We start from the raw sequence: 16,495 nt of genomic DNA, 5'->3' as shown, positions 1-16,495 counted from the left end.
ATCTGGTGTGTGTGTGTGTGTGTGTGTGTGTGTGTGTGTGTGTGTGTGTGTGTGTGTGTGTGTGTGTGTGTGTGTGTGTGTGTGTGTGTGTGTGTGTGTGTGTGTGTGTGTGTGTGTGTGTGTGTGTGTGTGTGTGTGTGTGTGTGTGTGTGTGTGTGTGTGTGTGTGTGTGTGTGTGTGTGTGTGTGTGTGTGTGTGTGTGTGTGTGTGTGTGTGTGTGTGTGTGTGTGTGTGTGTGCATACAGTGCATGTCTCTATCAAATTAGTTTTAGTTCCAAAAAGGAGATGTCCCCAACATTTTGAAATGCAGTGCATATTCTCTCAAATTATACTTTACTTTACTTACAGTATCTTAACCGCTTGAACCCCAGCATCCATATTCTGGGGGGGGGGGGGAAACATTTGCCAAAAAAATGCCGATTTACAAGCTCACAACACGCCATGTTGTGACACGCTATGAGCTTGCAGATTGGCTATTTTTGGCGAGGAGGTAGATGGGAAAAAAGTGGTCCCAAGTACAGAGCCAAATCCGGTCCAGTTTTCTAAGATTAGAGGGTTTTTTAAGTGTTTTTTATCCCTCTAAAATGGATATGTACCATTTTGGAAATACACTTTTGGTTCTGTGTTTAGTTTCAATGCAATTCTCCTGCTTTGCCATGCTATATTTACTTTTCTTTTCTTTGATAAAGGTTTAGTTGTTGATCAAGTGGATAAATTGCATGCATTTAGACTCTTCCTCAGGTGTGATGTTTTGCAAATCGACAGCCAACCTTCATCACGTCCTACACTCCTGTGATGGAGAGAATGATTCCTCTCCCATCCGTCTCTTGACGGGTTAATTCCCACTGAAGCAAGCATACGTAAAAAAAAAAGAGGAAAAAATCAATTCCTTCTTTTCTTCCCGATTGTCCGTCTCCACCTAATGAATTGTACTTGTCTTCAATGTTATCCTGGTGGTCTTTCAGAGAGAGCGATAGAGAGGCGTGGCTATGGCCGCGACAATACAACACACCCGGAGGAGTACGTGTCACATCGTCCACAGAGGATACAGTCGGAGACAACATATCCAACGACGCAAGATGCAAAGGAAAAACGGCCAATCGGAAATGAGGGCGGGAGGACGAAACCTTCCGTCGGATACGAGGGAGTTGAAAGTGATCCGGACAGGAGAGTCCGAAATAAAAGCAACCCAAACGGACAACCTTTAACTAGACCGGAGGAGACGGAACTCGTCCAAAATAGCATGCACGGTATCGATGCCGCTCATGCCAGAGTCGCCGGCGACCAACGGGATCTGAATATCAGAAGCAAAACCCAGAAAGAGGGAAAGGAGCCTGGCTGTATTGTCAAAGAATCCGATCCCTGCATCAGGAACGGGATCCTGCGTTACCCGCAAGTACCGATGGAAATCTTGCGGGAGCGGGCGGTAATGAAATTACTGCGGTTGGGAACAGGTGGTCAAAATAAAATCCTGCATCCTCGCTGCTGTTTTTTGTGAGGGTATACCTACCCTAGGGGACACGGGGAGAACATGCAAACTCCACACAGAAAGGCCCTTTCGCCAACCCCTGCCTCGGGTATGGGCACTGATGACGCGGAGGAGAGAACACGCCCCCAGCACCCACAGTGTCCCCAGCAGGAATCGAACCCAGGACCTTCTAGCTGTGAGGCGACAGCACTACCGACTGTGTCCACCCTTAGCAAGATATGAATGTCTACATGCAGAGAACATAATTTCCGTACTTTACTTCCTTGCTGTGCTGTGGTCAAATCACGCACCGTCTCTCTCTCCCCCCTCTCCCTCTCTCCTTTGATCTTTATGTGGCTCCATTTCTCTTTTCCAACAACTGTGAGAAGTCTTCTGCTGTTCTGTTCATTAGAGTTCATGCTTTCAGACAAATTCAGAGCCCCCGCATTCATTAAAAGCCAGTTTATCAGCAAAACATATTCTCACTTTTTGAATTGATCTCCAATAGTACTACACTTTGAAACAATGGGTGTGGCACCCATTGTCATCATCGGCAACCTCGGCAACCTCCTAGTTCATCCCTGATGGAATTTGCCGAGACCTGGGTGGATTGGAACCTTCACAGAGACCAGGGTGGATTGGAACCTTCACAGAGACCAGGGTGGATTGGAACCTTCACAGAGACCAGGGTGGATTGGAACCTTCACAGAGACCAGGGTGGATTGGAACCTTCACAGAGACCAGGGTGGATTGGAACCTTCACAGAGACCTGGGTGGATTGGAACCTTCACAGAGACCAGGGTGGATTGGAACCTTCACAGAGACCAGGGTGGATTGGAACCTTCACAGAGACCAGGGTGGATTGGAACCTTCACAGAGACCAGGGTGGATTGGAACCTTCACAGAGACCAGGGTGGATTGGAACCTTCACAGAGACCAGGGTGGATTGGAACCTTCACAGAGACCAGGGTGGATTGGAACCTTCACAGAGACCAGGGTGGATTGGAACCTTCCCAGAGGGCTTCTGGAACAGCAACACGCGCTCGTGGTACAAAGGAAGAGCAACCAATCACACGAGAGGAACAAAGGCTCGGACAGGACGGACAACCAATAGCTGAGGCTGTTGTTAAAGAGATGAACGTTGCTTGTACGGAATGTCACAGTTTGTGCTACAAAAATGGGGAACAAGGTCTGGAATAAATGTTGCATGTAAAATAAAGCTGCATTATGACAACTTTCCTCTTATCGGATTTGAATCGGGTTTCCTGCAAGTGCAGGATTTGTTTTACCATTGAGCTAACGGATAAATTGACTCTTGACCATCAGGTCAACATTTGTGTCAGATCCTGTGTCTAGGTGAGCAGGGAGACCAAACACAATCACCTCGATTGTACAGTATGTTATATTGTAACGTACATTACCACACACAGGCCTCAGCTGTGTGTTATATTGTAACATACATTACCACACACAGGCCTCAGCTGTGTGTTATATTGTAACATACATTACCACACACAGGCCTCAGCTGTGTGTTATATTGTAACATACATTACCACACACAGGCCTCAGCTGTGTGTTATATTGTAACATACATTACCACACACAGGCCTCAGCTGTGTGTTATATTGTAACATACATTACCCACACAGGCCTCAGCTGAGTGCATAACATGTATTGTGATGCCTCATGGAACTATGACTAACGAATGAATTGTGTACAAAATGAATTTCTGCATGGACAATAAAGCATCTATCTAAAGGATAATAATACAATAATGTGAATGTACTCTCTAGACATTGTTTGTTTTATCACATTATTATCGATGGGGAATCCAGCCAATAGAAACTGCAGGCTTTCTATTCCTGAAAAGTTGCAATGCAATAATGGAGGCCGTCGTTCTCACGATAGTACAAATATAAATATTTTATTTTTTAAATCTTGTTTAAAAACAAAATCTGCCTAACGATGATGTCGCTGGTGGATGGGTTTCTGAACTGCACACAGACCTCTTATGAGACACAGACTAAGTAGGGAAAAAGTGTGGTATTTTATCATGAACATTAGTGAGGACCAATTATATGAAGCTACGTTGAAACGTGGTGAAGTGGTCCTTTAAACATGAATTGATATATAGATATAAACTCAGCACACAAAGTTCGGAAACTAAACTTTGGTCCATTATTTCTCCACTTCAATAATACCAATTGGTATTGTATCTTATGTCATTGTAATCGTTGATTAGTCACCTTTACACTGAGGTATAGCATGTAGGGATCGGACATTCCTGGACTAAGTAACACTGAGTAACACTGCTAAACGTGTGGATTTCACCCAAAAGAAAATCCAAAATGGCAAAATGGCTGGTATTCAACCCTTGCTTTGAGTTGCGTAGTGCATTGGATGATTGCACTCTCCCACAGTAATAAGGAAAAAACAACACACATTGACCATTTTACACTTTTATTAATTTTACACTCAAGTGTTATGGAACTCAGTAGCGGGTGGAAGATCCAAAAGCAGCCACAACATCTTGGCACCTCCTTCTCATGCTGGTCACCAACCTAGCCACATTTTGCTGTGGGATGGCATCCCATTCCACAACCAGGATTTGTTGCAAGTGTGGTTGACTTCACCAGTCTCATGGAACTTGGTCTTAAGTTTTGAAATGGTACCAGGGCTGACACCAAATAATGCTGCCACTCTCTATGCTGGAACACCAGCTTCCACTTGCCCTACTGCACGGGACCTTATCCTGAAGGGACAAACGTGGCATCTTTCCACCAGTGTTGCTGCTGCTTGGAGCATAAACAAAGTCAAGAAAGTGGCATTTAGGCCTGACCTCAAAATAAAAAAAAAATCTTCTAAATCCTCCAGTTTTCTGAAATAAATATTTTCACGATTTTTCAAAAATAGCAGATCTACAAGCTCGTAGCGCGCCACTCGGTGGCGCGCTATGAGCTTGTAGATCTGCTATTTTTCAATAGCTGAATTATAACGATGTTTAAAACACCAAAAGGGGTTCCCGCCCAAAATGGGTTATGTGCCTGGCATACATCTGTGACAGGCACACACCTGTGACTGAGTGGCACACACCTGTGACTGAGTGGCAGACATCTGTGACTGGCACACACCTGTGACTGAGTGGCATACACCTGTGACTGAGTGGCACACACCTGTGACTGAGTGGCACACACCTGTGACTGGCACACACCTGTGACTGAGTGGCAGACATCTGTGACTGGCACACACCTGTGACTGAGTGGCATACACCTGTGACTGAGTGGCACACACCTGTGACTGAGTGGCACACACCTGTGACAGGCACACACCTGTGACTGAGTGGCACACACCTGTGACTGGCACACACCTGTGACTAAGTGGCATACATCTGTGACTGAGTGGCATACATCTGTGACTAAGTGGCATACATCTGTGACTGAGTGGCACACATCTGTGACTGAGTGGCACACATCTGTGACTGAGTGGCACACACCTGTGACTGAGTGGCACACATCTGTGACTGAGTGGCACACACCTGTGACTGAGTGGCACACATCTGTGACTGAGTGGCACACATCTGTGACTGAGTGGCACACATCTGTGACTGAGTGGCATACATCTGTGACTGAGTGGCACACATCTGTGACTGAGTGGCATACATCTGTGACTGAGTGGCACACATCTGTGACTGAGTGGCACACATCTGTGACTGAGTGGCATACATCTGTGACTGAGTGGCACACACCTGTGACTGAGTGGCACACATCTGTGACTGAGTGGCACACACCTGTGACTGAGTGGCACACATCTGTGACTGAGTGGCACACATCTGTGACTGAGTGGCACACATCTGTGACTGAGTGGCATACATCTGTGACTGAGTGGCACACACCTGTGACTGAGTGGCACACATCTGTGACTGAGTGGCACACACCTGTGACTGAGTGGCACACATCTGTGACTGAGTGGCACACATCTGTGACTAAGTGGCACACACCTGTGACTGAGTGGCACACATCTGTGACTAAGTGGCACACATCTGTGACTGAGTGGCATACATCTGTGACTGAGTGGCACACACCTGTGACTAAGTGGCACACATCTGTGACTGAGTGGCATACATCTGTGACTGAGTGGCACACATCTGTGACTGAGTGGCACATCTGTGACTGAGTGGCACATCTGTGACTAAGTGGCACACACCTGTGACTGAGTGGCATACACCTGTGACTGAGTGGCATACATCTGTGACTGAGTGGCACACACCTGTGACTAAGTGGCACACATCTGTGACTAAGTGGCACACATCTGTGACTAAGTGGCACACACCTGTGACTGAGTGGCACACATCTGTGACTGAGTGGCACACATCTGTGACTGAGTGGCACACACCTGTGACTGAGTGGCACACATCTGTGACTGAGTGGCACATCTGTGACTGAGTGGCACATCTGTGACTAAGTGGCACACACCTGTGACTGAGTGGCACACATCTGTGACTGAGTGGCACACACCTGTGACTAAGTGGCACACATCTGTGACTGGCACACACCTGCCAGCAGAACAATATTTCATTTTGACACATTTTTTGGGCGTGCAATCCACACATTTAGCAGTGTTACTCATTCCAGGAATGTCCGATCCCTACATGCTATACTTGTTGTAAAGGTGACTAATCAGATTAAAATGATATAAAATACAATTCCAATTGGTATTATTGAAGTGGAGAAATAATGGACTAAAATTAAGTTTCCCTACTTTGTGTGCTGAGTTTAGATATCTCGTTAAAACAAGGAGATGCTTCACAGGGGGGTTTTCCTCCAATTAGTATTGAATAAGTAGATAAAATGCATTAGTATATATCATTTACTATAATCATTCTAGTAATCCATTGTTTCATGCCTTGATAATTTAGGATTATGGGTTTTAAGAATTGTGGAAGAATTCCACGATTATCTTTTTAATACAGTTAATAAACTGGATAATATTTAAATTGTGAGCGACTCATGGGTTTGTACTTTGTACAGTAGTTATCACACTTTTTAAAGATTTTACCAAAAATTTTCAAAATTAGCAGATGTACAAGTTTGCAGCCTTTTATGGTTAACCTAAATGTCACAGTGAAATCGCCATCAGTCAGGAATCAAAAGCACTTTCTAGAGCCAATGTGAGCTATTGATCGCCCCCAGAATCCCATGTTCTTCCACTCAGATATTCCTCAATGAACTGTCATGTCTCAAAACAACATGACTACCACATGAACCCCTAGCCTCCTTATTCTGTCACAATAGGCAAACGTTCGTGAAAATAGCTGATCTACGTTGTGAGCTTGTGGGTCCGCTATCTTCAGTTAAGAGATTGGGGGCCCCATTTTCGTTCGATCTTTCTAAATGCACTGTTTTGGGATTCAGCAGTGGGGAAGGGGTGTTCCCCCACTAAAGTTTGTATTTTGGTTACCTGTCAAAATCCCTAAAACACCTCCGTTACCCGTTATATTATGCATAGGTGTGGTTTGGGCGTTACAATAATTGAACCAATCACCAGTCCACGTGCCATTGCCTTTAAGGGGGGGCTTATTTTCTTCCATGCTAAACCCCTTATCCCTAAACTACTTTGCCGTTTTTTTTACTATTTTGAAAATCATTTTTGAATAGTTAATTCCCTTTTAATAATGTAACTATGTCTCAGGTATTCTGTTTAAATCCTTGATAGTGCACCAATGGTCTGATCGCTCTGTTTTCAATGGTCTGATCGCTCTGTTTTCAATGGTCTGATCGCTCTGTTTTCAATGGTCTGATCGCTCTGTTTTCAATGGTCTGATCGCTCTGTTTTCAATGGTCTGATCGCTCTGTTTTCAATGGTCTGATCGCTCTGTTTTCAATGGTCTGATCGCTCTGTTTTCAATGGTCTGATCGCTCTGTTTTCAATGGTCTGATCGCTCTGTTTTCAATGGTCTGATCGCTCTGTTTTCTTGCAGAGCTGCGACTAAGGAAGCTGGTCGATGAGAGAGAGAGTCTAATGGACCAGGTGAGTTAGACGACATTGTTTAATCCGATGTTTGGACTTAAAGCTGTAGGAAATACCTTCCATTAATATAGTGGTTGCAAAGGTATTAATTGATTGCCTGAGTCCCGTGGTGGGAGTTCTGGTCTGGTTTTGGTGAATATTAAAGGACCACTTCACCACTTTTTATAATAGAATGGGTCCTCACTAATAATCATGATAAAATGGCACGATTCTTTTCTACTCAGTCTGTGTCTCATAGGAGGGCTGTGGGCAGTTTAGAAACCGTCTTCCAGTGACATCATCATTAGGCAGATTTTTTTTTAAATGAGATTTCTTTACAAAAATGTTTAGATTTTCATTGTCGTGAGAATGATGGCTTCCATTTTTGCATTGCAACTTTTCAGGACTAAAAAGCCTGCATTAGCTTGTATTCCCCATCGATGATGTCACTGGAAGACGGTTTCTGAACTGCCCACAGCCCTCCTATGGGACACAGACCGAGTAGAAAAAAAATGCGCCATTTTTTCATGATCATTAGTGAGGACCTATTATATGAAGATAATTTGAAAAGTGGTGAAGTGATCCTTTAAGTAGTTCTGGTCATTTTGTGGGAGGTCTAGTGGCCACTCATTAAAAATAAATGAATCCTCAAAATTAGCGTCATTTGTAATGTTGAACTATTTCTTAGCCTGGGTTCCTGCCTGAAACGCTGCAATACGTGAATCTGTTTTGTCACTTCGCTACTCAGTCTGGCCAGCAGGCAGCAGGCTCGTATTCCATAACGTCACCCGTTTTGTTAGCCACGTTGTTGCTGATACATCAGCCAGCGCCACTCTGTCCATGTTTTTCTCACTGAGACTCGAGATTAAAACCTACGGTAAAAAGTAAACACTAATTTGATTCAGTAGTCCACTATGTCAGATTCAGTAGTACAAACAACCCTGACGGCTGTGTGGAGTGAGTTTAGTTGAATGATACGTACCGTTGCAGGGCAACAGCAGTAGCTGTGCAGTGCGCATTGATTCAACGTCAAACTGGTGTTTTGTTCCAACCCGCACCACAGACCAATCGGAAGCCACGGGTCGATTACTACCTTTTACATGTACCGCCTACCTAAGAGATAAGGGATGCACATGCAGATTGTCGGTCTAATGACAGTCGGACCAATAGTATGTCTAAACTAAAGCCTGAACACGGAGATAGGACCTTTCCCAGACTGAGTAGCGAAGTGACAAAACAGATTCACGGAACGTAGCGATTCAGGCTGGAACCCAGGCTACGTAGTATTTCTACCATATAGCGCAACTTTCGTTCAACTTTGACCCCTCTGTCACATGGAACAATGTTTTGTGTCCAGTATCACGACGCCAGCAGCAGCACAAAAACATAGTTCCATGTGCCAGAGGAGTCAAAGTTAAAAGAGTCGCGAGTTATATTGTCGTCAAATATTCGACAGTGTTCTAGCATGTTACATGTTTTCCTAATATCGTATTATACCTTATATAATGTGTGTGTGTGTGTGTGTGTAGGTGCGTCGGATGAAGTCTCAGCTGGAACAGCGTAACGGGACAGACGGTTCCAATCCAGAGGAAGAGAGGCTGGAGAACGGCATGGATCCACATGTACTGGACCTGCAGCGTGAGTCTCTCACACGACACCACACCTAAACGGCAAATATCCTCACTGTTAGTTTTTAGTTAGTTAGTTAGTTTATTTTATTTCGGTCATTTGTTAAAAACAATACAGTTTATAGGCATACAGTAGCCTACAACTTAGTCAATAAGGTGACTATTTGGCCGAAAAAGTTAGGGCTGAAGCCGAAGCTTATATTGCCCACCTTGTGCATGTAGTGGTACAATGTTTCATTACTGTAGCCCTGACACCAGATTCTACAAATGTCTTCTAAAATGTATGTTTCTATGAATGATTTCGGTCTTAAAACAACATGTACATGATTATTACAAGGACCCACCAGAAGCAAACATATGAGTTAAAAACGTTCGCTGTGAAAGAATATATATATTCAAAGATTTGCACACGTTTTTTTATTCTAAAATAGCAGATCTACAAGCTCATAGTGCGTTACTTTATGAGTTGCGAGCCCTTGCTTTTCTTCATGGTATCTGTTAGTTTAACAGTTTGGCGCAGCACCAAGATCGGAGGATGTGCGCTGTTTTATTTTATTCCACTTTATGAGCGCACCACGCTATGAGCTTGTATATCTGCTATTTTTCAATAGCCAAAGTTTAAAATAATGATTGGGACCGGAAAAAAAATAACACCACTAGCTCTAAAAAGGGGGTGTAAAAAGGGGGCGGGGAAATGCTGTGAGATAGGCCTATTCTCCCCCCACACCTGTCCATAATTAAAGCCTAGGCCTAGGAGGCGTGGCCGTTTGTGCCCAAAACAATAAACCAATTATCCAATAATCAACAGAATATTCTCAAAACTAATAAGGCTAAATAATAACAGAAATAATACTCATACAAAACACAGTAAAATGGCTTCTACAATCATAATGGATATGATTTTTTGTATTCTTCTATATTTTCCACAGGAGACGCCAACAGACAGATCTCTGACCTTAAATTTAAACTGGTGAAATCGGAACAGGAAGTCACTGCTTTAGAACAAAATGTAAGTACTGTGTCTGTGTTTCATTGACATTATGTTCACATCATTCAGATCAGATAATAATTATATTAAATAATGTCTTTCAGATTATAATCATAATATATACAATCATTTAATTCAAATCAAATAATCGCCTGTCAGGTTAAATCATCATTCAGATTGAATTTGTCACAAAATGAATGATAAATCTTCTTGATTTAACCCATTTTGACCTGAGATCAGATTCTAAAAATGTCTTCTACATCCTGACAGTTTTCTGAAAAAGCTACGTTTCTATGTCAGTCGTTCTTCGATTTTTCAAAAATAGCAGACCTACAAGCTCGTAGCGCACCACTCGGTGGCGCGCTATGAGCTTGTAGATCTGCTATTTTTCAATAGCTAAAGCATAACATAATGCTAACACCAAAAGGGGTTCCCGCCTAGAATGGGTTAAATAATGTCTTTCAGATTATAATCATAATATATACAATCATTTAATTCAAATCAAATAATCGCCTGTCAGGTTAAATCATCATTCAGATTGAATTTGTCACAAAATGAATGATATCTTCTTGATTTAATTTGAGCAAATGAAACGCGTACCGTGTGTGGACACGTGACGCTAACCTGACTCCGCCAGATGGGGCAGCAGAGAGTACACTGGGTTCCCCCCTCCTGCTCCCATCTGGGAACTCTCAGGCAGACTTGATGCTCCGGCCACCAAACGGCCTGGCCAATCAGCGGCAGCTAGAGGCGGGATCAAGGCATACACAGTGCTGCCTCGATCTCAGTGTACTCTCTGCTGCCCCATCTGGCGGAGTCAGGTTAGCGTGACGCACCCATGCAGTAGCCTTGCTATTAAACCAGACTCAAATCACACTGTCGTGTGGTATTTGAGTCTGGAGATGCTGTGTATGGATCTTGTTTCCCGGGGGGGTGGGTTCAAACATTTTCTCTTTGACGCAATTGGTCAGAGCTACTGTCAGTCAAAGGTCTCAAGCATTGAACGTCACTGTACCAAAGCCCGCCCATATTGCATACCGTGTCCCGATTGGCCACACCAGTTCTCTGGTGTAGGAAATGGGCGTACAATTGAGCCTCTCCAGACCGTAATCCGCCGGCAGGCAATCTTTTTGCCAACGGCTGATTCGGTCTGGCTTATTAGCCAGGCTACCCATGCAGTGGAAAGCTGTCCCTCACGGTCCATGTCCTGTGTGCAGATCATACGGTTGGAGGGTCAGGTAACGCGCTATAAATCTGCCTCTGAGAACGCAGAGAAAGTTGAAGACGAGCTCAAAGTGGAGAAGAGGAAGTTACAACGAGAGGTAAGACCAAATACCGTCCGGCAGGCCCTAGTGAACACTCTGTTACTTAACGTTCACACGCAAGCCTTTTAGTATGTTTCTCACACAATGTTTGTGTTTTTATTTTTATTTATGTTATTTGGGCTTTATGGGTACCCGTACCCAGATGACAGCGAAGTGACAATTTAATACCTTTTAATACCTAAATAAAAGAAAGAAAGAAAATAAAATTACCATTACTGCATCAACAAACTATACTACCGGTATATTATTTGACAATTTGGCCTATGTTTGAATATATATTATTCAGGCCAAATTGTCAAATAATTGAGGGTATGTGCATGCATAATATGTGTGTCAAAGTGAGTTTAACGTTGTCCAATGCAATCAGATCATCTTCTTTCTGTTTTGATGTATGGGCTGTCAAGGCCAGAAACTGAAAGTAGTTTTTTGCCACTCAGTAGGCGTTCCCACATAACTTCCAGGTATGATGATGTGCATACCTTCTATACTATAGGCATAGAGGCGTATTCACAAATATTTATCTGTGTAAACGAGTCAAACAAAATTGAATGCCTCAGCTCCTGCAAGTCCCAAGTGTTTGTCAAGGTGGGGGTCCCCTATTCAATTATGATTGTTATGGAGGAATCACAGCTTGATAAGGTTGAGAATCACTCGTGTGGGGGGTCTCCTTTCCTACTGTTGCACACATCACATATTAGGGCATTCACTTCTAGTCATTTGTACTAGTTGACTAGTTGCCTAGTTTACTAGTCGACTAGTTGTTTAACTACCTATTAAGTAAAATAATAGGTATTTAGGTAATAGGTAATTTTGGAAATAAATATTTGTACATTGGTGACTATAACTATAATCTACCTGATCTTGAGGCCTACAAAATCAGGGAACCCCCCCCCCCTTTCTTATCAACTAGTCAACTAGTACCAACAAGGTCGACTAGTGGGTTTACTAGTCGACTAGTTGCTTAATGCCCCTATAGCATATTAGGACTTGTTGGCCATACAAAGAGTTTACCATTCTCTTTCTTTCTCTCTCTCTCCAGCTGAGGTCGGCGTTGGACCGTATAGATGAGCTGGAGGCCAGTAACAACCACCTCTCCAAGAGACTGGAGAAGATGAAAGCCAATCGCAATGCTCTGCTCGCCCAGCAGTGACGGACCCTTAACAACCCCTAATGGTTCCTGAGCCATCCCCTGAACTTTGAACTCTTTGTACGAGAGAGAGAGAGAGAGAGAGACGCTCCAAAAAGATTCAACACACTACAGCTGAAAACAAACAAAGGCTTACAATGCATAATCTCTGCGATATAATTATTATTATAACGGTTTCTCAACATTGGGCTCCGGGGACCACCCGAAGTCTCCAGGTCTGTAACTGTGGTGTACACTCTGAGAGTTAAATGAACACTGTGGATTTTACAGTGATTTATAGATTGGGGTCCCAGAGATGGGGAAAAAAAGTTAGCAAATGAGCGGTCCTTGGTCAAATGCATATCAAACTGGGGTTCCTTGAAATGAAAAAGGTTGATGTAACAATCACTGAAGTAAAAACCATACTGGAACCCCAATCTGCACTGTAAAAAACGATTTTGACCTGAGATCAGATTCTAAAAATGTCTTCTACATCCTGACAGTTTTCTGAAAAAGCTATGTTTCTATGTCAGTCGTTCTTCGATTTTTCAAAATTAGCAGACCTACAAGCTCGTAGCGCGCCACTCGGTGGCGCGCTATGAGCTTGTAGATCTGCTATTTTTCAATAGCTAAAGCATAACATAATGCTAACACCAAAAGGGGTTCCCGCCCAAAATGGGTTAACTCAGTGTCAGTGTGCAAATATACACGCTAAAAAACAAAGGGGCCACTGGTGGTCCCCGGACCCCATGTTGAGAACCAGTAACAATATAACACAATAACACCACAAGTCATAACCACAGTTAGCCAAGCCATGTTATGAACCAGAGCCATAGAGTAAGACAGAGTTACGCAAACTCCGTTCACTTCATGGGGCTTCAGTCCAATGGCGGCTATAGACTTCTATTGAGAATGGGGACAACCGGAAGTTTGGATTTTTGGAAGTTTGGATTGCATTGGAGTCTATGGGGCTTGTGCGATTACATGAACCACGTGACCGGGCTGTTTTCTGCCCCCTCAATATCGCAACTCTTCTATTAGATGGCTCTGTTATGAACAACCCAGTGACTGACAATCAACCAAAGTGATTGGTGGAGGTGGACTGTCTCTGGACTGTGCAGAAACAGAAGGACACACACACACACACACACACACACACACACACACACAGGCGATTTGTAGCGATTGTTTTAAACTGCATTGAGGGCCAAATGGGTGGAGCTTGCAACTTTGCAACTCATTGTGTGGTGACCCACCCACCCACCCACTGATGAAGGTACAGTTAAAACATGTATTTATTCAAATTCCGCAGATGTGGAAAATCCAGGAACAAGACACCTGAGTGAAGGCACGCGAACGGGCCGCTAAACCAAACCCTCTTACCGTTTTCAGTCTGTTGTCCCAACATGCAAGCGTCGTGAGCTTGTAGGTCAGCCACTGTCGCTCGAACATTTTTTGTGAAACTCTTTGACAATTCTTGACAATCATAGGTATATCATTTTGTCAAGAATTGGCATAACATTTTGACAATCGTAGGCATATAATTTGTGACACAAAAAGAGAGAAGAATGGCAGATCTACAAGATCTACAAGGTCGTGAGATCGCATAACCGCTATTTTTGTCATGTTTGAACACCTTTGCACAGTGTAAAATATGGCTTACTGTAAGTGATTTATAGTATCTGAACAGATTATCTTGTTTTGCCAGATGGTAGGGGTTGGTGCACACACAATGCAAGTGGCAGAAATGTTTTCAAACGGCATTTGATTCAGAATGAATTTCGATACGTTTTCCGTGACCGACAGTATGCCTGGCCCTACCTGAATTGTCCCAAAATATGGTAAGCTGGACCCCGGGGGTCTTTGAGCGGGTTCCAGGGGGTCCCCAGCTAAATATTTGATGTTTAGGAACCAAATGGACCGTTTACAGGTCTGTTAGCCGTCTGTACCCTCTCAGTCATGAGGGCTCCTTTGGCCTATTGCATACCAAAGTGAGGGTCCTTGACATTTAGGAAAAGGAACCAGTGTGGTAAGTATTTGGTTTGGCCAAAAGGCCCGTTTGCACCCGTCTCACTCGCTCTGTAGTCTGTTTGTTCCCCATGTGAAACATGTGGTACTACCTGTACCTGTCATTGTTATCATTGGTCATTGTTAACACATTCCAGACAGACTGGACGGTCAACTCTGCAGCAGTGCTTGTTTTCTGTTTTCCTATTGAGGTTATTTCCTTTGCCGTTTTACTGTTAATGCAGAGACGCACCCTGGTTCTTTAAACGGGATCTCCTGACAAAATGTATATTTATGAATACGGGTCTGTGCAACTTAGGAATGTTTCACAAACAAAGTTACTGCGTTATTATTACTCAACATAGGAAGGCTTAGATGTAAACGGAAGGTTTGGAAAAGAGCAACATGTTAACATTAACTGAAATTCAAGCTTATTTCTTTTATCTTTATGTGTTTGTTTTGATTGGGAACAGTGCTGCTTACCATGGCACTTGGGAAATTATTTCACGAGCCTGTCGATTGTCTGATTATTATGTCTTATTATTATTGGGGTGGGGGCTGGTTTATAATTGTGATTAAATAAACATGAGAGTTTAATTTCACAGTTTGAAATTGATCACAAATTACTTGCCTACTGTTACTTCATGATTGAATAGAATTATCTTTGTTTTGTTTTTTATATCGACCAATGAATTTGTGTGTGTGTGTGTGTGTGTGTGTGTGTGTGTGTGTGTGTGTGTGTGTGTGTGTGTGTGTGTGTGTGTGTGTGTGTGTGTGTGTGTGTGTGTGTGTGTGTGTGTGTGTGTGTGTGTGTGTGTGTGTGTGTGTGTGTGTGTGTGTGTGTGTGTGTTTCTAAAAATGGATAATGTAACATTAATGAATGAAACTCTTATGACAGAAAAGAAAGAAAAGCAACATCATCAGTTGTTTTGAATGATGTATTGCAATAACATTTGTTTTTGAATGTATCAGTTGCTGCCCTCAATTGTGGGCCAGCCCTGCAAGAAATGCCACGTAGCACGGACAAAAGAGGAAATCTTGTACCATTATCAGCCATCATCCTCTTGGCCCTCGTGGGAGACTCGAGCGTGCGACCTTGACATTTTTTTCCTCTGGTCAAGCACAGAGCGACTGCAAATGTCGTGAGGGAACTCCGGCGAGTTGACGAGGCTCTAATATTGTCTTTCTTTTCGGTTTCATGATCGTATGTGTGGAGTGGACACACAAGCTCATTGTAAGCACTGCAATACTGTGTGTGTGTGTGTGTGTGTGTGTGTGTGTGTGTGTGTGCGCGTGCGCGTGGGCGCCTCACTGAGGGGTCACCCCCTTTGTGCGTGGTAAGACTTGGTATGATTTGTTCGTAAGCTAATTTTGGATTTTCTGTTTCACATAGTGTGTGTGTGTGTGTGTGTGTGTGTGTGTGTGTGTGTGTGTGTGTGGGCCCCTCACACACACATATGACCCCTCACTGAGGGGTCACCCCCTTTGTGCGTGGTAAGACTTGGTATGATTTGTTCGTAAGCTTATTTTGGATTTTCTGTTTCACTGTGTGTGTGTGTGTGTGTGTGTTACAGCTGGCAGCGGGTGACTTCATTCCAGAGTAGGACGGTGGGTTTTTGTTGATTCAGTGTGTAATGGGTCTTGCACTGTAAAATCCTCAGTCTTTAATATTTCCGAGAGTGTGCAAATGCACCCTTCATTCGTACACTCTTCTTGGGTGACAGATTGACAAATCAACTCTGAGGTTTAACAGTGTACTGTACGGTTCTGGAGATGGCTCTTTGAAGCACTATATTAAACTCATGCAACAAACATGTATCTGCCTTCTCTACTTATCTGCGTCCTCAACCATTCTCTTAAGGCCTATCATGATAATGACATGATCCTACTGACCACCAGGCTCAGGATATTGGACTTTTGACTCCCACTACATTTCTAGGAAGCGGT

The 16,495-nt window shown here is 43.5% G+C and overlaps 1 protein-coding gene across 1 annotated transcript in view; it reads left to right on the top strand.

Annotated features, from left to right (window-relative positions):
* LOC306917467 (leucine-rich repeat flightless-interacting protein 2-like) overlaps positions 1 to 15,172 on the top strand; it is a 75,771-nt gene extending 60,599 nt beyond the window's left edge. Inside the window, exons 9-13 of the mRNA XM_079495693.1 lie at positions 7,446 to 7,495; positions 9,004 to 9,112; positions 10,032 to 10,111; positions 11,308 to 11,412; positions 12,455 to 15,172. Coding sequence (XP_079351819.1) covers positions 7,446 to 7,495; positions 9,004 to 9,112; positions 10,032 to 10,111; positions 11,308 to 11,412; positions 12,455 to 12,565 — 455 coding nt within the window. The 3' untranslated portion in view covers positions 12,566 to 15,172. The remainder of the gene's footprint in view (positions 1 to 7,445; positions 7,496 to 9,003; positions 9,113 to 10,031; positions 10,112 to 11,307; positions 11,413 to 12,454) is intronic.
* The last annotated feature ends 1,323 nt before the right edge of the window (positions 15,173 to 16,495 follow it).

This window comes from Electrona antarctica (assembly GCF_951216825.1).
Source record: "Electrona antarctica genome assembly, chromosome: 24".
Classification (NCBI taxonomy): Eukaryota; Metazoa; Chordata; class Actinopteri; order Myctophiformes; family Myctophidae; genus Electrona; species Electrona antarctica.
This window is presented reverse-complemented; position numbering and strand designations above follow the sequence as displayed.